Genomic DNA, 22,625 nt, shown 5'->3' on the forward strand with positions numbered 1-22,625 from the left:
GAAATACTGGTTCTGTGGATCCGATGATTTCTTACTGATGTCTACCTTCTTCTTCACCCAACCTTTGTAAAGCAGGCCTGGGGGCGGGGGCTGGCATGCTGGGGCTTCATTTGGGGCAGTGCATTCTGGATAAGGCATTGTGGAGCACCAACCTCAGGTCGAGTTTGTTAGGGAGGATCAAGGTTTGGGGGTGGGGAGGTGTGCAAGAGTCCACAGATGGTTCCAGTGGGGACCATGGAGATCTGAGTTGAGCAGTCCAGGGTTGGAATGAGAGCTTCAGGTCACTGCCAAGATCTCTCTGTGTTTTGGCTCTTGTTAATGGGTGATGTGTGGATAGGGCTGGCCTTCGGGGTGGACAGTAACACCTTTGCTCTGGCCCAGGGTTTCTAGGAGCTGTGGAGCGTGCTCTGCAGTGCTTTTCTTGGCAGAGGAATGTGCCGGCCATCTGGACTACGGAGATGCCAGGAGGCACCTGCCCTGCACTGAACGGCATCCGAGTCTTAAGTCTCCTCTGGATCATCTCGGGACACACCAGCCAGATGACTGCGTGGCTGTCTTTAGGTGCGGAGAGTTGTCTGCCTTCCTCTCAGAACTGTCAGGGAGGACAGAACCTTCCACGTGGGATTGAGCGGGGCCTTGGGACATGAGGCTGGCAGCTCCCCTATAGGCAGCCTTCCTTCTGTGGTAGAGACATAGCTTGTGACCTCCATAGTGAGGTTTCCAGGCATCCAGTGGCTCCTTAGAGAAGCCACTCCTAGGTGCAAATACTCCATATAAATCAGATACATAATGATCCTGGGTATTGTATATTCATCAGTCAGAGAGCTGGGTTTCCTCTTTGACATGGCTGATGAAGCCAGAAAGTAACTTTTTTTTTTTTTCTACCTGAAAAGAAAAGCATAAGAAACATGGTGTGCTGGCATTGAATCAGCTTCTTGACCTCCCTCTGCTGCCCCAGCCTACTATAACCGCAGTGCTCTCGGCAGGGGACCACACATGAATCAGAATAAGGAACGGGGCTGGTCCAGGGCAGCTGAAGGAGCCGCCCAGGTGGCCTGCACCTGTCCTGCCATTGCTGGAATCCAAAGGGGTTGCAGCCACCGTGAGAGCACAAGGGAGCTCACAGCCTGAGTGACAGGGACTTCAGTCACTACCTTTGTTCCTAATCTAAGTTCTCTTAGTGAAGGACAGTGGCTCATAAGGCCCTCCTAATGCACTGAATGTTGATGGTGCTCCTTTTGCTTTTCCTGAAAAGAAAAATCACGTGATTTTCACCCATTAAACAAAAAGCCCCTGCCTCTTCATGTTTGTTACAGATAACATACTTGAATGGAAAACCAGAGTGCTTAAGAGCCCACTGCACCTTTATTCTGGGAGTGGCCCATTCTATCTTGGGGTTGACACCTTCTTCCTGATCAGGTAACCAAGCTGAACTGCGTACCTCTCTTCTGCTTGTTCTGGACCATTCCACTTGCACACTGCCATTCTCCCCTCTTGAACAAAGCTGGACGGTCCACGTGGACCCCCTGGGCCTTTGCCTCTGTTCCTTTATAGATGGGGCTGTTGTCATAGGCTACTCCCTTCAGTACCTTTGGTTCATTGAATGAATTAGGATGACCCTAAGAATTGATCCTTTGACAAAAGTCAATTTTCTTTACCAAAATTGTTTATTTCACTGGTTCTTAAAATCTGGTGCCGATTCATGATGAAGTTTCTAATTCTCACTACAGTGAAATGCGAAAAATTAACAAAATGGTGTGTGTGATGTTTCCTAAAGCTGTGTTTATTTAAACTATGAAGAGTTAAACTTTCTTAATTGCTTAATAAATGGCAGGCATCGTGTTAAGTACTTGGAAGCATGACCTCACTTAATCCTCGTAATATCCCTGTGCAGTAGGACTATTGTTTCCTTCTTTCTTTCTTTTCCTGAGATGAGATTCATATAACATAAAATTAACCAAAGGGTAAAATCCGGTGGCATTCAGCACACTCAGCAGTGTTGGGCAATGACCCCTATCTAGTTCCTTGATGTTTTCATCACCCCACGTGCTCATGAAACAGTGACTCTCCAGTCCCTCCCTGTCAGATCCTGGAAACCACCTATCTGCTTTTTGTCTGCATGGATTTGCCCGTTCTAGAGAATTCATATGTGTGCAGTCATGCAACACACATCCTTTGAGCCTGCCTTCTTTCACTTAGCATGAGGGTTTTGGAGCACACCCATGTTGTAGCACGAATCAGCACCCCATTCCTTTCGATGGCTGTGTAATAGCCACTGTGGGCATGCATGCCAAGATCCCCTCTTGAAGATAGGGAGGTTGAAACTGAGGGAGATGGTTCTGGTGGACATGGGATCTGAACCCAGGCATCTGACTCCAGAGTTCATGTTGTTAATCACTGTGTTTTTCTGTGTCCTACCCTCTTTCATAGGGAGATGGTGATAGTAGATGATGGGCATTCAGTCACCACCTGTTATTTACTGAAGGCCCGTGCCAGGCATGGTTCTATACCGCGAGGTTACTTGGATGGGTAAAACAAATGAGGATCTTGCTTGGTGCTTCCATTAGTGAGTGTGGCAGGGAGTTGGGGGGCAATTAACAAATGAATAAATAAGGAACAGTCTGATCTAAGTAAATACCCAGAAGAAACCAGAACAGGGGCTGTGGAGGAGAGGGAATGGGCAGCTGTTTAGACTAGGTCTGAGAAGGCTACCTGGTGAGGTGCTGTTTGAGCCAAGACCAAAATGGCAGGAAGAAGCCAGATTTGGGAAAAGCAAACCAGAGGGGGACGTTTCCGGCTGAACTAGTGCAGAAGTGCTAGGATCAGAGTGAGGAGACTGTGAAGGAGAGGGAAGAAGACTGAGCATAACCCGGTGGGGAGGTGGGGTGGAGATGGAGGTGAAGGTGAGTAAGGGGCAGGGCCCGACAGTGGAGATCCTGGAACACTAAGGAGTTTGACTTCAGTGCTGGTGGACTGGGAAGTTGGTTATTTTAATTCAGAAGGTGATATGGGTTTACTTATTTTAAAAATCACCATTCTAGCTCTGGTGTATTTGAATAATAAACCCCAAAAGGGCAGGAGTGGAGGCGAGGAGATCAATTTCGTGAACTTCATTGTATTTCAGATAAGAATTAATAAGTCTGAGACAGAAAGAAGGTCACATTCAAGATCTCTTAGAGGTGGCATTGTTAGGACCTGTTGATGGATTGAATGTGGAGTGTGAGAAAAGAGGAGCTGGGGACCGTTTCTAGGTTTTGGTTTCAGTCACTGAGTCTGTGGTGATTCATTGAGATGGAGGAGACTGGAGGAGAAGCAGGGTTTGGAGGGGAAGGTCAAGCCTTCTGTTTGGGACCTGGGCTCTTCCGACAGCCACAGGGTGATGTCAGGTGAGAACATGGCTGAATGACTGTGGCGATCGCTGGGAATGTCAAGACTGGAGGCATACATTTTGGAGTCCTTGGAATAGAGGAGGGTTTAAAGCCATAGTATTGAAACTGATCACTCTAGGAAGGTGACAGAAAGACAGATGGGGACTGAATACCAGGGTCTCTGGTGTCCTAATCCTTAGAAACTGGGAAGAAGAGGAGGAGCCCACTAAGGAGTCTGAGGATGAGTGACTGCAATAGAGCACAAGTTAGACCCTGTGGACACCAGGAAGCCAAGAGAAGAAAGCTGCTCAAGGAGCGGGTGTGGTCAGAGGGGCCCTGCACCTGGGAGATGAATATGGAGAGAGGCGATCCCTGAATGTGGCAGCTGGTGACCTTTAGGTATCCGCATCGGGAGCGTGGTCAGTGAAGTGGTGGAAATGGAGGCCCGACAGACTAGGGCAAAGTGCGGGGAGGAAGAGGCACTGACTGTGGAGAGCTCTTTTAAGACATTTTGCTACTTAAGGGAGAAAAGAAATGGAGTGGGGCTGGATGATTTGTGAGGAATGCAAGGTGGTCGTCCCCAGAATGACTCAGGGCATCTCTGTAGTGTGTTGGGAAAGAGAAAGGGATTCATGGGTAGATGATGGAGATACTGTTGCCGGCCAAATAACCACAGCAACAGAGCAATGTTTTCACATTAGAAAAAACATTTCCCAAGCCCATGAAATTCAAAAGTTTATGAAACATGGCGTCAGGAGAGAACTAGCTCCCAGCTGGGCAGAGCAATAGTAAGGGATTACTAATACCCGTCCAGTTTTGCGACACTCATCTCCCTACTCTCCTGGTGGCTTGCTCCCTCTTCTCTCTGTCTTCTCAAATGTCACCTTCACAGCCAAGTATTTCTTGTCCCTGGCCCCCATTTAAAATGAACCCAGCCAGCATTCTCTGGTTCATTTCTCCTGAGATTTTCTTTTCTTAACACTACAGATGTTACTTTTGATTGGTTGATTGACTGTTCTCTCTCTCTCCACTGGAATGTATAGCAGGACTTTTTTCTGTGTTGTGTGCGGCTGTGTCACCAAGGCCCAAAGCAGAGCTGGCCATACAGTGCTGCTCAATGCATCGTTTAAATGAATCATTTCTTCGTTGTTTTATCTCAAGATTCTGCTGTGATAATTTCTTGTAACGAAGAGCAAGTGGGGTACAGATTGAGCTGAGACCTCTCTGAGGGCAGCGGCTCAGGCTAGGAGGTGGCCAGTGAGACAAGGGAGAGCAGCCCAGTCAGGCAGGGGTCAGAGCACTCTGCAACAAATCTAGTACTGAGACAGGAGCCACTGGGAATGAGACTTTTCCAGAGAGCACAGCAGGGTCTGGATAGGCAGGTGAGGCACAGTTACAGGACACCTGCAATGGGTCCCTGGAGGCGGGGGAGGTCTGCCTGGGGGACAGCATCAGAGACCAGAACTCTGTTCCCTGAAAAGGCAAACCAGGCATGCATCCACGTGCGCGCGCACACACACACACACACGCACACACACACTCACACATGCCATATGCTGGAATAGGTCTGACTGGCCGTCCTGAGCCCTGGGAGGAGGCTGGCAAGGACAAACCGAGGTGGGTAGAAACAAAGCCGAAAACCAATCTGGAGACTTGGGAAAGCTGCCAGTAGGAAGGAAGGATGAAGGGCATGAAAAGCTCCTGGCCATTTTTGTGCCATCAGTGGGAATCTGAGACAACAGAGGAACCACTGGGCAGCCTTCTGCATCCGTGCATCCACGATACAGGCCAGAGCCGCCGAACTTCCAAACGTCCAGTATGTGGAGACTGTGTCCCTCTCATCTGGGCTGGTCTGGGCGAAGGAAAGCTGTGCCTTTTATCAGTGGTGCTCAGATCAGCATCACCTGAGGCTGGGTAGCAATGTGGATTCTCAGATCCAACCCAACCCAACCCAATCCCACCCCCTCTGGGGGAGGGGCCAGCAATCTGGGCTGTCACAAGTCCCCCAAATGATCCTGATGCCTGCTAAGGTCAAGCACCATATGAGCCTTGGTGGGAAGAGCTGGGGATGACAGATGGGGGAATGAGGCAGATCCCGGTCCCAGTTGAGAGTTGAAGAAAGACATTTCTCTCTTCTTTGTCCTTATTTGTTTCCATGTTTCACTACCAGTCTCAGGGGCTGTCTTTTTTCCATTAGCATTTATTTTATTCTTTAGGATTGTCCCATTTGCCTTTATTTAAAATTTTCATTTGAACAATGGAACAATATCATCTGTATTTTTACAGATGAGAAATTCAGTCTTTAGAGATGAACTGATTTGTCCATGTCTACCCAGCAAGTAAGGTGACAGTCAGAACTTAAGAATGCAGGCGGAGCTTGCCAAGTGTGAAAATCTGAAACCTAAAATGTCCTCAGACCTTTGAGGACCAACACGATGCCACATGTGGAAAACCCCTGGCCTCATGGGACAGATCGCAGACAAAATGCAGGCATACTAAACATGTCATGTAAAATTACCTCCAGGCTACGTGTGCCAGGTGTGTGTGAAATGAATGGATTTTGTGTTTAGACTTGGATCCCTTCCCCAAGATAACTCATTATGTACAAACATTCCAAAATCCAAAAGCACTTCTTGTCCCAAGCATTTTGAATATTCAACCTCTCATATGTTTTACATGGAAGCTGTTTTAATCACCATGTCACAATATTTATGCATCAGAACCAAGGACTTCTGATTGCCTTCAAGAGTAACTAATGGATCCCAGCTACTCAGGAGGCTGAGGCAGGAGGAGGATCACTAGTTTGAGGACATCCTCAACTTAATGAGACCCTGTCTCAAAATTAAAAATAAAAGGACTGGGAAAAAGTGTTCAACATCTCTAGTAATTAGAGAAATGCAAATTAAAACAACTCTATGATTTAGTCTTACTCCAATTAGAATGGCTATTATCAAGAACACAAACAATAATAGATGTTGGCGTGGATGTGGGGGAAAAGGCATACTTTTAAATTGCTGGTGGAGTTGCAAATTGGTGCAGCCGCACTGGAAAGCAGTATGGCGAATCCTCAGCAAACTGGAATGGACCCACCTTTTGACCCAGTTATCCCACACCTTGGTTTATACCCAAAGGACTTAAAATTAGCATACTATAGTAATGCAGCCACATCAATGTTTATAGACCTCAATTCACAATAGCTAGATTGTGGAACCAACCTAGATACCCTTTAACAGATGAAGGGATAAAGAAACTGTGTTATATATACACAATGGAATATTATTCAACCATAAAGAAGGATAATATTATGGCATCTGCAGATAAATGGATGGAAATTGGAGAATATCATGCTAAGTGAAATAAGCCAATCCCCCAAAACCAAAGGCTGAATGTTTTCCCTGATAAGTGGATGATGATATATAATGGGGGTGGGGAGTGGGGAGTGAGAGAAGAATGGAAGAACTTTAGATTACGTAGAGGGAAATGAGAGGGAGGGAGGTATGAAAGATGGTGGATTGAGACAGACCCTATGTACACGTATGATTACATGAATGGTATGAATCTACATCGTGCACAACCATGGAAATGAAAATGTGTACCCTATTTGTGTATAATGAATCAAAATGCAGGCTGTAAAAATAAAATAAATAAATAAATAAATAAAAGGACAGGGGATGTACGTCAGTTCTAGAGCACCCCTGGGTTCAATCCCCAGCACTGCAAAAAGGAAAAGAAAAAAAAAAAGACTAATGGGTGACTGTTTGGGGTCCTTTCCTAACTTTCTGGCTGGCCTAACTCTCCACGGCATGATTTCCTTTCCCATCCTGTTCAGGACTCTGGGATGCAGCCCTTTGCAGCCCAGCATCCTGCTCGCTGCCTGTTTTCCTGCCAGGCTTCTCAGTGCCCTCTGCTTATGAACTTGAAGGCTGGGCAGTTCACACCCACACACAAAGTGAAACCAGGCTTTGCTTAGCAACCAGGCTGTAGGAAAGGGTGCCAGTCTCTCTGAAGAGAAAGGATGGCCCTGATTTATCCTTTTCTGAAATTAAGAGGATGACAGAATCAGAATTGGCTACCCCACTTCCACCTTCCAGCACTCTCTTTTACATGTCTCTATAAATTTTGTCCCTATTATAATGAATCCAACTCGCTTTTCAAAGGCAAATCTAGCAGGCAGAGAATGAAGCCATTCTCCAGCCCTCCAGGATCCCTTCCAAGTTGGGCCCGACACAGAGTCTTGTTCTGCAATAGGAAATATATCTGGTCCTTAGAGAAAGGTCCATAAAGGTCATGGATCTAAATGTCACAAGGTTGGGCTTGTCACATACCTGCTCACCTTCAAGTTATAACTCAAAGTCATGACCCACGACCTCAGTTCCTCTCGCTGAACATTCTGGGTCATGAGTTTGTCACTGGGATGTGTTGGTTAGGAATCCTAACTGTGATCTTGAGCAACCTACTTAATCATGTCTGAGTCTCACTTTTCCTGTTAGGGAGGAGGAGTGATGATACTTCCCTTTGACCTAACAGACCTGTGTGTTCATTCACCCAACAAGTATTTATTGTGAAGTAGCTTTTGGTGTGGCTCAGAAGCAAAGCCAATCTTTTTAGGGAAAGTACTTTGAAAGGGAGGTCATACTGTAGAAATGGGAGTCCTTGATGTTTCTACTTGAAAAGACCAACATGGTAGCTATCAGCATTATTGGTCACCCTCCAGGCACTTGGGGACATTTCACTTTCCTGGCCCTACTGGGCCAGTGTGGGCCACATCAGTAGTTCCAACAAGTGGCACCTCATATTGCCATTATGCAAAGTGCTTTGTATCCTATGCCAAGAACTTTAAACAGGTCATCGTTAGGCTAGAACTGAACTGTTGGGTTGAGACTCTCCAGAACTCTTGTCTTCTGCTGTGGTCACTGGTGAACTTTCAGATAACAGCTACTCCATCAGCCTAAGTTTCATAGCAAGAAGATACCAAGACCCAGGCAATCGGTTGTATGTGTCATGAACAAAACGAAACAAAATAAAACAACCCAAACAACTTTATGATTTGGAACTGCTTTGTTACTGCAGCATCACTTAGCCTATCCTAACTGACATGACCATTTATCAACCAATGAACTCTGTTATTGATAAGTAATTCCTCTTTTCTTTTTCTTAGTGGTTGGTTAAGTGCAAGGTCATTTCTAAAGATTCAACAGAATTCAGACAAAGGACTAACCCCTAAGGTCATACTCAGATACTTCCTTAATCGTCTTATAAGGTAGGTTTATTTACATAATTTCTCAATTCATTGTTGCTATACAATAAGTTCTTATTTTTTCAGTGCTTAATCCTCTTTTGAAAGAATTTCCAAAGAAAAATATCTCAAGAAAAAATAATTTTCTTCCCTAAATACAGTTGGTTTTTGCTGGTTTCATATGGTTCAAGTTCTAGTAGAACAAATGCCATGAAAATTTATATCTTCCACTGGCAAAAGCATCCTTGTTCCTCTACTAATGGGAAGCAGATTTCGATAAAAGTACTGTCAATTTCCGCAATATCTGTATTCTACTGGAGAAGCAGTGTGGCTGCCAGTTAGCAGACATTGGACCTTGTAAATCAGAGTATGAACAGTAATGATAAAAATAAAAGAAGACACAGCCAGGAAGGGAACTGGTTGAAACTCAGCTCCATGGCCATTCTGCTGAGAGGGAGGCAGGAAGTTATGGCCTCTCGTGGGAACGGGGTTGGTTGAAGCAGAAAGGATTCCAATACTGACACAATACAGATCCAGCCATGGCACTGTGGCAGTGATAAAGTGAGACGTCAAAGTTAAGGGAGAAAAGGAGACTTCAAGGCCTGTTGTCCAGAATTAAATGAGATAGTGCACATGACCTTAGCTTGATGGGTAGTGAGCCCTTAGTAGTAGTAAGCTACCATTATTACTGTTGTTGTTTATTCCTTCTACATTTTCCTTCCTATTGGTTAAGAATGAGGATGAGCTTGGGCTAGACCTCTATTGGCTTTTCACCCTGGTCCTTGTGGTTTTTTCTAGGCTCCATCAGATCTAGCCCTCCTCCTGGGAAGGGGAGAAAGCACGATACCTTTTGGGTGAGAGACTCTGGGTTAGGCAGCCTGTCCTGCCTTGAGGATTCCTGAAGGAGAGGGACTGGCTTGCAGGCCAAGGTTGGAGACCAGTTAGGGACTAGATCCCATGGTCTGGCAGGCTTGCCTGGGAAACCTGCTGCAGGAGACAGATCGAGCTCTGATAGAGGATCCAGGCGTGTTTTCACAAGCAGATGAAGTGGTGGGAGAGGAGGAGCACCAGGAGGAGTCGGGTAGTGTGAGGACTTGTGGGTAAATGATTGCAGTATCCAGGAGAGGGCAGGGTTTGCACTGGTGATTGGCAGGGGAAGAATTTCCTGGCCGGAGCGCAGGGTGCCTGATGGAAGTATTCTTGGATAGAGAACTCTGGAAAAGTGGCAGATTGCAGTGAGACTAGGAAGAGGGCAACTCCAACCTGAGCCAAAGCTTTGTTAGAACCAGGGAGGGGCGCCAGCACACAGTCTGAGCTCACAGCCTCCGAGGTCCCCAGGGCTAAGACCTTCGTGCTCTGGGTCATTGAACTGTTCTCATTCATGCCAGTAGAACTCCCTGATTCTACCTGGTTAGAATTTAGTACTCCAGAGAACAGGAGGCTAGGTCCTTTGTCCAACTCACTCATTGGAGGTCCACGGTGTGCCAGGCACTGTTCTAGAACCTGTAGATTCGGTATTTTAATGAACTCCTCCCAGCATAGAGGAACATAATCACCACATAGATATGCCACATTAGATCATAGCATACCAGTGCATGGAGAACGGATCAGTGCCAAGGGCCACAGAGTGGTAATTTGGAAAGGAAGTGAGGTGGGGTTTTCTTTTGGAAGGGTAGTCAGAGAAGGTGACTTTTGGCCAGGACTTTGAAAGCAGAAAAGGAATGTTCCAAAGAAATGCTCAGGGGGAACCAAAGTGCATGAGTCCAGAGGAGGGGCGCAGCTGGCGTGCTGGAAGGTCTTCGAGGAGCCCTGCACGCTTGTGGGAGCAGAGGGAGCAGCCTGGAGAGCAGGAGGGAGTGAGGTCCGAGGGCAGGTCACGTGGGGCCTGTGGGAGCACTTCCACGTCACTCTAAGATGGAAGCCTTTGGAGGGGCCCAGCAGGGGAGTGGCCCCCGGCAGGTCAGAGTTTGTTCGGCAAGAATCACTCTGGCTGCAGCCCAGTGAGCTGGCCGTTTGGGAGCAGGGCTGGAAGTGGGGAGACTGGGGGGGCTATTGCAAGTTATAAGAAAATTCAAAAACCCACTACTGGGGGCAAACTAGAAAGAGATCAGCTAATGGGAAACAAGGATGCAGACCTCTGGAGCTGCAGGGTGATTCTCACTAAGAGCCACACTTAAAAACATTGTTTTACGTTGTAACTTCTGATTTCTAACTGGAGTCGAAGGTCATAACTAAAATAAAGGGTCCCCTTCCAGCCTCACTCCCCACAGGACACATTTGTCAACAGTTTCCTGTGAATTCGAGTGGAAATTTTCCGAGTATTTATAAGATGTGCTCCCTGCTCCCCACCGCCGATACCATTGTCCTATGGAGTGCATGGTTTTGCTTGTGGCTTTTTTACGCCATGATGTGGCATCGCTGAGGTTAGAGGTCGCCTGCATGGCATTATGTTGTAGGAAGCAATTATGCATTTAGCCTGTTCCCATTGATGGGCATGGAGGTCATGCACAAGCTTTTTGTTATCTTAGGCAAGAAGACAATGTACATGCATTATGGTGCACTTGGATGGGTACATTTGTGGGCTAAATTCCTTGAAGTGGAGTTGGTGACTTGGTGCATCTAACATTTTCCATTTTTTTTTTTTCGTAGTACTGGGGATTGAACCCAGGATCTCATGCGTGCTAGGCAAAGTGCTCTACCACTGAGCTACACCCCGGTCCAAGAATCGCACTTTTAAAACTCACTTTGACTTTAATTCTCCTGGAAACTTGGATGAAGATGCAGTGCACTGGGTGCTGTGGTGCATGCCTGTAATCCCAGTGACTTGGAGGCTGAGGCAGGAGGATCACAAGTTCAGAGCCAGCCTAAACAACTTAGTGAGGCCCTAAGGAACTTAATGAAATCCTGCCTCAAAATAAAAAATAAAAAGGACTGGGATGTGGTTCAGAGGTTAAGTGCCTCTGGGTTCAATCCCTGGTATAAAAAAGTGATGCAGCATATGTTCGTTTCTATGGTGCTGTGTTCCAAACGGTCTCTTATTTACTGCATTCTCAAAGAAGCTTAGGAGGCAGGCACCGTCATACTTCTTTTAAAGAAGAGGAAAGAAGAGAAGTCAAATGTGAAAAATTAAGGCAAACTAGTTTCATGTTCTGGTTCTCTTCCTGTGGCTGCCCTCCCCAGCAGCCTTGGTCCATCCCCCCTGGACCCACTGATTCTGAGTCTTCATTTTCACAAGCACCAGGGGAGCAGGGTGGAGAAGGGGTGGGGTGGGAGGGACGCTCCCTCCTGACCACATTTGTCCTGAGTGCTGCTTCTGAGGGGAGCAGGGTGGACACTCTCCCCAGGGAGAGGGAGTGGCAGATGGTGGGAAGGGCGTCCAGGGAGGTGGGAGCCAGCGACCCGGAGGAGCAGCTGCAGTGCCTCTGGTCAGATGGCTGGCCGGGCAGGCCCCAGGCCCCAGGGAGCTGCTGCCTGAGCAGACCCACGGGGGAGCTGATCTGGGAAGTGCGTCTTGACATCCTCGCCTGCGTTTCCTTTCTGACGTTGATCACCAATTCCATCCCCGCTCCTCGCACGCCCAGTGGACATCGCGTAGAATGCCCCCATTGCCCAGAGGCCTGGGAGCCCCAGAGGCCTGGTCTCGGTGCGGATCTGCTGCTTGGAGCTGATTCACTGTCCTGCTGCTGTGGGTGGAAATGCTCCAAGTCCTGCCTGCACCCCACCCAGCCCTGATGCCTCACCCCAATGACTGGAGGTGCTCTGTGGGGCTACTTGCTCTGCTTGAGCAAAAACTGCCTTGAATATCAAGATGTGTTCTTTTATTTCATTTTTCTGTGATACTGGGGATTGAACCCGGGGCCTTGCTAAATATTCACTCTACCACTAAGCTATTCCCCCAGTCCAGAATGCGTTTTTATAAAGGGATTTGACCTCAGTGCACCCAGAATCCATGCCAGAATTTTATACACCACCTGCCACACCCTCACTTCCAACTCTGTCAGACACAAGTGGCCAGCTGAGATGGGCCTCAGGTGCAAAGTGTGTGCTCAGTTCTGAAGAGTTAGTAAAAGAAAAAGAGAATACAAGATAGCTTGCTAATACATTTTTATGTTGGTTACATGTTTGAAATGATAATATTTTGGATATATTGGGCTAAATAAGTGATATTAAAATTAATTGTGCCTGTTCCTTTTTACTTTGTAAAATGCTGCTACTAGAAAATTCCAAGTGGGCGAGTGGCAGACGTGGCTCAGGTTCCATTTCCACTGAACCACGCTGATCTAGACACATGGTGCCCTGTGTTTCACCTTCATAAGTGCTTCATGTCCCGCGTGGAAGAAGGGATATGAAGGAAGGAAGGAAGAAATGAGGCCTGAGACGGGCAGAGGGGCAGAGGGGCAGAGGGAGACTGCCATCGCATGAGGCCCCACGGAAAGAGCACGAACCCCTGTCAGATCTCAGCACGGCTGTGTGGTTGCGTGACCCTGGGCAAGTCACTCTAATTTCTCTGAGCTCTCATCTCCTTATCAGTAAGGTGGAGGAAAGAGCTACCCGACAGGATTGTTTTGAGATTTAGAAATATCGACAGAGCTTCTATCCCCGTGGCTGATATCCACAACTTGCTGAGTAAACGACAGTAATTTTGTGTCAGTAGCAGTGAGCTGGCACAGGGGAGCAGCTTAGCGATGATCCTGGACCCCTGAATGCATGAAGGCCAGAGTGAGCGGGGAGGAGGCTGCCCACAGAGACAACCTGTTTCAGGCCACCTGACCCTCCATGCCCCATGCGCCCACCACGGGGGCTGAGTGGAACCCCGTGGAGAGTCACCGTCTCTCTCCCACTCTTTCCTGCCAGGTTGCAGCCTCTTCACCTGTACTCAGTGTGCTTGTTGGTTGGAGTGTTCTCGCTCGTTCCCTGGGGACCTGTCTGGGAAGTACCCAAATTCCACTGGGATAACTGCCGGCAAGCCTGGTGGACCAATCTGCTGTTGTTAAATAACTTTGTGTCCGTTCGGCATGCGGTGAGTCCCGAGTGGTTGGCTTTGCGAGGGCAGCTGGGTCAACTGGTGCCTCCGTCCCATGCTTTGGTCACTTCTAAGAGCCAACCTGAGTCCCATCTCCAAGCGGGGTGGGGCCGTGTCAGTCCGCACAGGGGGCAGCTGCTGTGAAAAGCAGAGGGGTTATGGTAGTGCTAGAGACGGCAGCTCCAAGGGCATGTCCCAAGGTGACTGCACCCATGCCATCGTGGTTCCTGCACCAGTGACGTCCTTCACCCCACAGGAAAGGACAGCATCTTCACCATGTGCACAGAGAGCCTAGGCTGGGCTGGAACCTCACACACACCCTCACCATCGTAAATTCTACTCCATTTCTAGCCAGACCCGACAGAGCGGGTTTAGAACTACAAGATCTGTGCATGTTGTGGCTTCGCCAAAGCCCCAGAGTCTTCATAATGAACTTGGACTGAAAGGAAGTGCCATAGCTGTAATTAAATCATGTCACCAATTCCTCATGTGTCTTGAAAGTGGACCCAAAAGGAGAATTTCCAAAGTGTTGGAAATTATCGCAGATAACCACTGGTCGCTGCCCAGCAGCTTTGATGAGCAGTCCATCTGTGAGAGGGGTCCGGGGAGACAGGCTGTCTTTTCAGCAGACTGGGTAGGGCCATTTTTGGGAATCAGGGGCAAGGACAGAAGTCGGTTACCTCTTTGAGGTGCCAGGGCCCTCAAGACTGCTACTCACGCTTTTCCCCACTATGAAAACTTCTCTTCAACTCTGGACAAAGCTGCTCTTTCTGTGGTGGAAAGAGCACTGTGGGGTCCAAGGAACAGGAAAATTGTTCTCAGGGATCTCCTCACATTGAAGGAAAAGTGGCAGTAACTACCTTATTTCTCATACACGTGGACAGTTCCTACCACGCGGTTTTGACTAGACAATCCCATGTGGACCTTGCATGGGAACACAGGGGCTTCCACCCAAGTGCATCTGGAGCCACATGGTGGTTCCAAATGAGCACAGTTTCTCCACTGAAGGTTGGGGGTGGAGACCAGGCAAGGGAAAGAGAATAACACCAACCACTGAGTTCCAAATGCACCATTTTGGTAACTACCTTGCACATTCCTGTAGCATGATGGAGTCCAGCTCCCACAACTGTCCCAAGAGACTATTACTGTTTTTTTTTTTTTTCAAACAAAAGAGAAAATATGTCTGAATCTCTATGTTGTGAAATCTACCATCCAGACTTGTTCGGAGGATCGATGGGCCAAGGGATGTGAAAGAGCACTCGCTCAAATTTCCTCCTCCTCCCCCGCTGCTCCCCACCCCAACCACTAGGGGTCCTTTCCTTCCGTCCAGGCAGGTGGGCCATGCGGAGCAGACCTGGCGCCTGAAGGCAAGAGGTCACTTTGGCTTCTCTTTTCAGTGCAATGGCTGGACTTGGTACCTTGCCAACGATTTCCAGTTCCACCTCACCACACCCGTGATCATCCTTGTTCACAGAAAGTAAGTCGCCCTGGGATAACTGTCCCTGGAAACTCTTCAGAAAGTGCTCTAGTTCTGTGTAGAGCAGCTTTTTAAAATTGAGAAAATGAAAAGCAGGTCCCATGTCTTCTGTGTCTACCTTCTTCCATGTTCTGTTTTTGTGGCACAAGTCAGTACGTTTTTGCAGAGTTACAATTAGCATGTAGGTGCTGTCTACTGCTCAGAGTTTTCCATGCCAACTCTTCTTATAAACACTTCCACATCTTGACATAACCTGCATACCTCTCAGGTTTAGGATTTATATGTCATTTTTGTGGTTGGGCATCTAGATTGAACCCAGTTTTTCATGATTATAAATGGCACAGCAATGAATGTCTTTGAACACACTACTTTTTCTCCTGTTATTTCCTTGGGGGCAGATTTCCAAGTGGAATTACTAGGTCAGAGGGTAGGAGCAATTCTGTGCCGCTTGTTACATGCTGTAGATTGCTCTCTAGAAAGGGAAGTAATTTACAGCACACTCAGCGATGTATCAGTGTACCTGCTTCCCCACACTGGATATTTATCATCTTAATTTCTGTTAGTTTTAGAAATACTTTATGGCCTCAGTAATTCATGAGGAGATTTATAGTTTGTGGACCACTCATGCCATATTTTAGGAAAGATTGGAAAATATTAGCATTAAGAGAGGGAAAAATAGTCATCCAGTCCCTTGTCACTCAAAGTGAGGCAAAGTCACTGTTAATATTTTGGTGCTTATGCTACTGATATTTTTTTTCTGCCAGCTTTTATGAAAACATTCTGTATAAATACATTTCTACCTTTCAATAGCTTTGTGACCTACACATTCCCCTATAGTATTTTACTGTTAGTACACATAATTGTAAAACCTGTATAACATTCCATTTCACAAATGAACGGTAATTTACTTATACCTTCTCCCATTGTTAAATACTTGAATTCTTTCCAATTGTATGCTTTTATAAATAATGGTCTGATGAATATATTCATGGCAATCATTTACCTCCAACTCCAACATTTCTTTAGAAAGCATATTTTTAAGAGGAATTACTGGGCCAAAGGGCATGAATGTCTTTGGGGCTCTTGAATCAGAATGATGAATTACTTAAAAAAAAAAAATCGAGACACCTGTGTTTGACATTTCTACAAGATTGCAGAATCTCTTAGTCCCAACCCTTATTACTCTGAACCAGTACAGATGCCATCTTGCTCAGAACCTGGGTTCTCAAAGCTCTTCTTTCTTACCCCAGAACCTGTCAGTATTATAGATGGTACTCAGGGACCCTCTGGTCTTACACATGCAAAATCCCAAAGTGTGCAGGCATTAATTTGTGTGGGGGCCACCCTTGACCCATGGGAAATAAAATATATTGGGAAAATGCTTCTCTCTTTCATCCCCAGGACAGTCCTGAGATACATTTCATGAGGCTATGAAGAACATTCTGGAAGAACTGAGCATTGCTAGCACATCCTTGTATTGGCCTTCCCTGCTTTCTTGTTCTTCCCTATCCCCAGTACTACTTCGGCAGGAACTACCCACACCCATTTCTCTGGCCTGCTTCCAGATTGGCAGAGGAACCCCAGGATCCTCTTCCTACCCTAGTCTCCCTCCCATGTCCTGGGAGTGAGCGTCTGTGTGGGCTTCATGTTCCACCCTGCCTTGAGCAAATTCATTTCTCTCCTGAATCAACCATTTACATCCATGTAGTATTTTGTAAATGAAAAAGGACTCTCCCAGGTCATTTCGAGCTGCACAGTAAGCTTCTAGACAGGAAACTCGAGTTCAAGGCCCTGTCCAGGGTCATACAGCTAGTAAATGGTCAAGGTAAAGGCACCCCAGTCCTCCTACCTCAGCCCAGTTCTGCCTCAGTCTACCTGATCTCCCCTATGCCCCACCGGCTGGCAAAGCGAGGCCAGCAGGAGCTCGGAGTGTCAGGGTTCATAAATGTGGTGAAGGGACCTAAAGGGCCCCTCTCCTCGTGTCCTCTCTTCTTTGCAGAAGCAAACGTGTGCTTGTCCTCCTTGGGGCCCTGCTCTTCCTGGCATCCTCCACCGCCACCGCTCTGCTCACACTGGCTTACAAACTTCCGGTGGCGTCTCCATCAGCAGCCAGGTAATGGTTCCCAGCCTGCCCCTCTGTCCCTCTCCAGCCCTTGTCCTGCCAGACCTCCCAGGGAGAGCGGCTGAATGCGGGGCTGCTTGCTCTGGGTCCATCGGCTCGGCTCGTGGGAAAGATGGGTGGGACATTTTCCATCTGGTGGAGAAAGTCAGTTGCTTTTTTGCTTTCAAACTTCTGAACCTTTCAACTGGCCTTGAGGGGAGCGCTTGAACTCACGCTGCCTGTTGAAATGCTTCTCAGAGGAAAGGAGCGCCCTCGTGTGGCGGAAGGGTGCTTCTCCTCTAGTGGTAAATCGCGGCTCGGAAGCTCTTGTTGGATGGAAGGACTGAAATTTAGGAAGTTGGAGTTAACTCTACCAGGTGACAGGGCTACTGGGTGTCATTGAACCTAGGACCTTGCTCACGATGTTATTTTTCCTCCCCGATGAGCTATGTGTGACGATTCTTCCTTATAACCATGCTGTGTATTACACAGGAATTACCAGTTCACCTATTCTCAATTCAGCACAGTGACACAGAAGAAAATCAGACAGGTCAGCCATCTGCTCCCATTCCTCCAGTGACATCTGGCTTCGTCTGTCATCCTCCTGCATGCTGACTCCAGACCCACACTGACCTCACCTCCACCACCCAGCACACTCCTGGTTTGGGGCCTTCACACGCCCTACCCCCCAGACTAGAATGCTCTTCCTTTGGGATCTGAGATCTCTCTAGGGCTTTTTCCTTCACCTCCTTCAGATGTGTGTGCAAATGTCCCATTCCCAGAGTCTCCTTCACGGACCTCCCCATATAAAATGGTCCAGAAGTGGCCTGATACAGAAGTGCTTCCTAAGTACTTGTGAACGGGTGGGAATGTGTTGCTAAATGAATGAGTGAATGACTACCCACCAAGCCTCCTGGCCACGAGAGCACATGCCCTTCCTACAAACGTCATCTGCCTCTGTGGGTGTGTCCCGGTGATGGTGAGGAGGCTTACTTATGCCTAGCCCTGTGGTCCCCCTCCGGGTTGCACTTTAGAGTCCCCTGGGGAGCTTTTAGATCCCACTGGTGCTTCTAGCTCTACTTTGGACCAATTGTTTGGGAATCTCTGGCGGTGAAGTCCAGGCAACTGACTTTTGTAAGAGCTCCCTAGGTATTTTAATGTGCAACTGTATGAGAAGAACCACTCACTACTCCTCAAGAAACCTCCCTGCCTGACTGTCTGCATGGGCAGTGAGGGGAGTCAGAGCTGAGAACATGCCTAGCTTCAGTGGGGGAACAGTGATGCATTTAAAGCATGGTTCTTAATCGAGGCTGCACTTTCCAAGTCTAGGTGAGCTTTGACAATCTTCCTCTCCAGGTATCATGCCCAGAGTTTCTGATTTAATGGACCTGGGGGTAACCTGGACATCTTCTGTGACAGACACTCCATAGGTGGCACTTCTCAGACTTGAGGGCCATCGGGGTGACCTGGAAGGCTTCTTACTGCAAGATGGCCAGCTCCTCCACCAGTTTCCTCCTATTCAGTAGGTCAGGGGAGGGGCAGGCAGGAATTTGAGTTCCTAATAAGTTCTAAAGGTGATACTGCTGTTAATGTTAGGGGACCATGCCTTGGAAATCACTGTATCAAAGAATACTCTTTGGTATCTTCTTGAGAGCCCAACCTGGGCTTCCTTGAACTCTTTTTCCTCAGATCAGTCTCTTCTGGGCACCATATTCTAAGAGATATCCTGGAAGGTCAGCCACCAGAAACAATTATTTAAAGTGAACAAAGTCATCATATATCCTAGGAATCTGGCATGGAACTTGGATAAGCCAGCTGCGGTTCAAGGCAGGGCACCGTTGGTAGATAATTATGGAGGAAATGAACAAATGTGCCCCAAATATACCTTTGGATTTGCTGGTTACCCTAATGGACATCTCAGAGATTCCCATTTCTATATCCAGAATAGACATAACCTTTTGCTTTATTTTCTTGTATTTTTCAGTGAAAATGAGACTGTAATGTATTTCTTGGAATACTACACCAAGCCCTATTGCCGATACGGACCCTTCCTGGTGGGCCTCTTTCTGAGCATTTTCATGCACCAAAACCCTCAGTCAAACATTCTCAAAACCAAGGTATGGTTTTCCCAAGCCTCCCTGTAGGGGCACTGGATTGATTGGACTGGTGCCGTCCATCTGGTGAGGCTTGTCCAAGTCCCGGGCAGGAGGAGTCAGACTGAGGGGTCATTTATTGTGCTATGGTGTGTTGTGGATGTGTCTTCATGCTAACAGGTAAGAAGGAGTTGATTTTCTTGCCAGATCCTGATTCTCTTCAAGGAACTTCCCTTACCAAGCTTCCAATTAGAGCTCAGTGGGGTGCCCTCCATTAGAACCTTGGTTCAGAGCCAAAGAATCCGAGGATCTGGGAAAGCACACCCATGAGATTGCAATGGCAAGGCCCTCTTGGGAGAGGAGAGAGTGGGTTGGATTTTTTAAGTTCCTGTGTCTCTGTAGACAGGATTCCAGGTCAGGTGTGATGTCTCCTTGTGGGAATCAAGATGGGAGGTGTCTAGACAGGGAGAGGCTGTTCTTTACCTTCCACGTGGGCCCTGGTTCACATTTCCTTCCCTGGCTCCCCGGTGGGCAGTCGTTCTGACTCACCACTCAAGCTCACTGCTCAGGCTGGAAACCTGGGCTCGACTGGACACCTCCTGTTTGTGGACCACTCCTCTTGCTCCAACCAATCGCCTCAACCTGCAGATCGTTTCTCTTGCTGTCTCTCACAGTCTCTCCAGCCAACCTTGTTGAAGCTGTTACCTCTTGCTTGGATTTCTCCACTAGTTTTCTTGCCTCTGGGCTTGCTGATCCCAAATCTGCTCTTTCTGATTCTGTGTGGATGCTCATGCTTCCTTCTGTGCTGGGAACATGCTTTTCCATTCTCTGACTTCCCCCTCTAGCCTCTTCCTTTCACCTGATGTGACTCCTGTCTATCCTCAAAAGCTCACTTAAGGCTTTCAAACAGGCCATCTGCACTTATCCTTCCAGGCTGGGTTGGGGCCCTCCTTGCACATTGCCTGGTCCTATTTTTTCTTTCTTTCTAATTTATTTTTTAACAATATTTTTTATTGGTGAGTTATCATTAGACGTAATGGTGGGATTCATCATTACATATTCCTATATGCACACAATATGATAATATAATTGGGCCAATATCTTTCTTGGGTATTTATTTCCCCCTGGGAAAGCCTGTGAGCTCCTTCAGGACATAGCATCTCTCTTACTCACCTTTGAGTTTGTGGCCTTTGGTTCTGAGATCTTGACTCGTTGAAGGCATTTGATAAATGAATGAATGAAAGGAAACTTGCTTCCCAGTGGAAGCAGATCCAGGAATTCCATTGCACTACTAGGATACAATCCCTGCCCAAATGCTTCTGTAAGACCCTACCTTTGTTTGCCTAGGTTTTGTGTATATCTCGCAAACAAGTCAGAGACAAGACCCTGATCTTTGTAGAAAATCTTCTTGTGTTGATTGTGGCAGGAACAAGAGATAGGATTTAGCCAGATGTAAAGAATATACAGGGGCCATGTGATTTTTTTATAGGCTGGGCATATCATATTCCATAGAAATACTGTATTCTGTTATAGATCATTTCAGAGCGCCATTAAAGGCTTGTTTCAACAAAATCCAGGTTACATGGGGCCCAGGGTGTGAAAAGGAGTGTGAGCAATGGGGAAAGGTTAAGATGAAGAGGGAGCGAGCATTCGGAACCACTTCAAGGGCTGATGTCAGGAACAGGGAATATGAAAGTAGGACACAAGCCACACTGAGCTGGAGGACAACAGAGACATGTTAGGTCGAACAAACTACCTAAGCTTTAGAAGGTTTAAAATATGGAAGTCTGAGTCTGAGCCCGAGGGAACTGGGCACACACCAAGTCTCGGGATGAGATCAGGCAGGATGCACTATTGGTAGAAGAAAGGACAGGAAGAGAGCCCACACCTGGGATGCACTTTATAAGACTGCAGGACTGTCGCGGCCAAGGACTTAGCAATGGGTCGAAGGGGATCCTAGGCTGACAGAGCTCAGAGCCCCTGAGGGTTTGCCTTTCCTTCCCTGTATCCGGAAACTAGGACAGGAGCCTGAGACCCTAGAAGGTCTAAGAGACAGGATGGTGGACTGATCTGACGTCGGCTCCGTTCAGTAGATAACCATCACAGCAGCCTGAGAACTAGAACACGAAGAAGCAAGACAGACCTGTGGAAGATGGCTTGGAAATAAGAAGGTCAAGCAAGGTGGCATAAGAGCCACCATCTCAGACTGAGCAGTAGCATTTAAGTTGGGGCTGTTGGAGGTGAGACCTTCTCGGCTCTCCCTTCCAGCATTTTGCATCCTGGTGTTTAGGGCGTAGCCCAGGCAGGCGTGGTGGCCCGTGGGCTCTCCCCGTAGGGTGGGGAGGCTCCATCAAGGAGCCGCCTTTGTTAAGAGGCAGCATGGGAGATCAGGTTGGCAGGAGCAGGTTAGAGCATGACCTTATTGACTTTCTCTCCTTTAATCTTCATTTCGAAATGGTTGTAGATTCACAGGAAGTTACAAACAGAGAGCACAGAGAGGTCCTGTGCACCCTTCAACCAGGTACCAGGTGACAGCTAAGGGTGCATTAGCACACCCCGGAGCTGACATTGGCACAGTCCATAGACCTTAGACCCACCTGCTTCCCCTGTAGCTGTTTATGCATGTGTGGTTCTGGGACGTGTTGTCGTGTGTGCTGATCTGAGCAACCACCACCGTGGTCAAGGAGCACAACTCTTTGTCACCACACAGGCTTCTTGTCCCACCCCTTTACAATCACACGCACCCTTTGTCCGACCACTGCTCACCTGTGGTAACTGGTAGACTGAGCCCTCTATCTGAGTCAAATGTACAAGTTGAGGTTTCTGAAGTGACAGAAGTAACACCAAAAAAGTGAGTCTGTGCAAAAAGACGTGAGGGCGCAGTGGTCTGAATGGCCTGTGAGCCCTTCTCCCCTCCTCGTAGGCGCAGACCCTGTGCGGGTGGACGTGCTCCCTGCTGACGCTCTTCACCGTCGTCGCTCTGGCGTACGTGCTGGGTGACCCCTCTGCTGAGACTCCAGTGCTGACTGCAGTCTACCAGGCCCTCCACCGGACCCTGTGGGCGGTGGCCGTGGGCTGGATCATCTTTGCATGCCAGGAAGGCTATGGAGGTAGGAGGTGGCCCTGGGCTCTGCTCTGGTGCTCACCCAAGGGTGACAAATGTAAACCACAGCCTGTGTACCCACAGGGGCTTCTCCGTACTGGAGCGGTTGAGGAACGACTCAGAAACATCAATTTGTCTGTGTCCTTGGAGAAAACACCCCACATATTGTTTTAGATTTTATGTTGGTCTGTTAAAATGTAATTCTGACAAAGTTGTTACTGGAG

General features: G+C 47.7%; 1 protein-coding gene and 1 non-coding gene across 2 annotated transcripts in view; one reads left to right on the plus strand and one right to left on the minus strand.

The window, feature by feature from the left end:
* Window positions 1-22,625, plus strand: part of LOC124965394 (O-acyltransferase like protein-like) — a 53,093-nt gene that overhangs the window by 25,675 nt on the left and 4,793 nt on the right. Inside the window, exons 6-13 of the mRNA XM_047526235.1 lie at window positions 382-561; window positions 1,317-1,419; window positions 8,527-8,628; window positions 13,459-13,624; window positions 15,025-15,104; window positions 17,104-17,217; window positions 19,190-19,322; window positions 22,222-22,408. Of these exons, the coding sequence (XP_047382191.1) occupies window positions 382-561; window positions 1,317-1,419; window positions 8,527-8,628; window positions 13,459-13,624; window positions 15,025-15,104; window positions 17,104-17,217; window positions 19,190-19,322; window positions 22,222-22,408 (1,065 nt within the window). The remainder of the gene's footprint in view (window positions 1-381; window positions 562-1,316; window positions 1,420-8,526; window positions 8,629-13,458; window positions 13,625-15,024; window positions 15,105-17,103; window positions 17,218-19,189; window positions 19,323-22,221; window positions 22,409-22,625) is intronic.
* Trnaa-agc (transfer RNA alanine (anticodon AGC)) lies at window positions 11,248-11,320 on the minus strand. The gene has a single exon. It is a non-coding gene; the product is annotated as a tRNA-Ala (tRNA).

Source organism: Sciurus carolinensis, chromosome 15 (genome assembly GCF_902686445.1).
Source record: "Sciurus carolinensis chromosome 15, mSciCar1.2, whole genome shotgun sequence".
In the NCBI taxonomy this organism is placed as follows: Eukaryota; Metazoa; Chordata; class Mammalia; order Rodentia; family Sciuridae; genus Sciurus; species Sciurus carolinensis.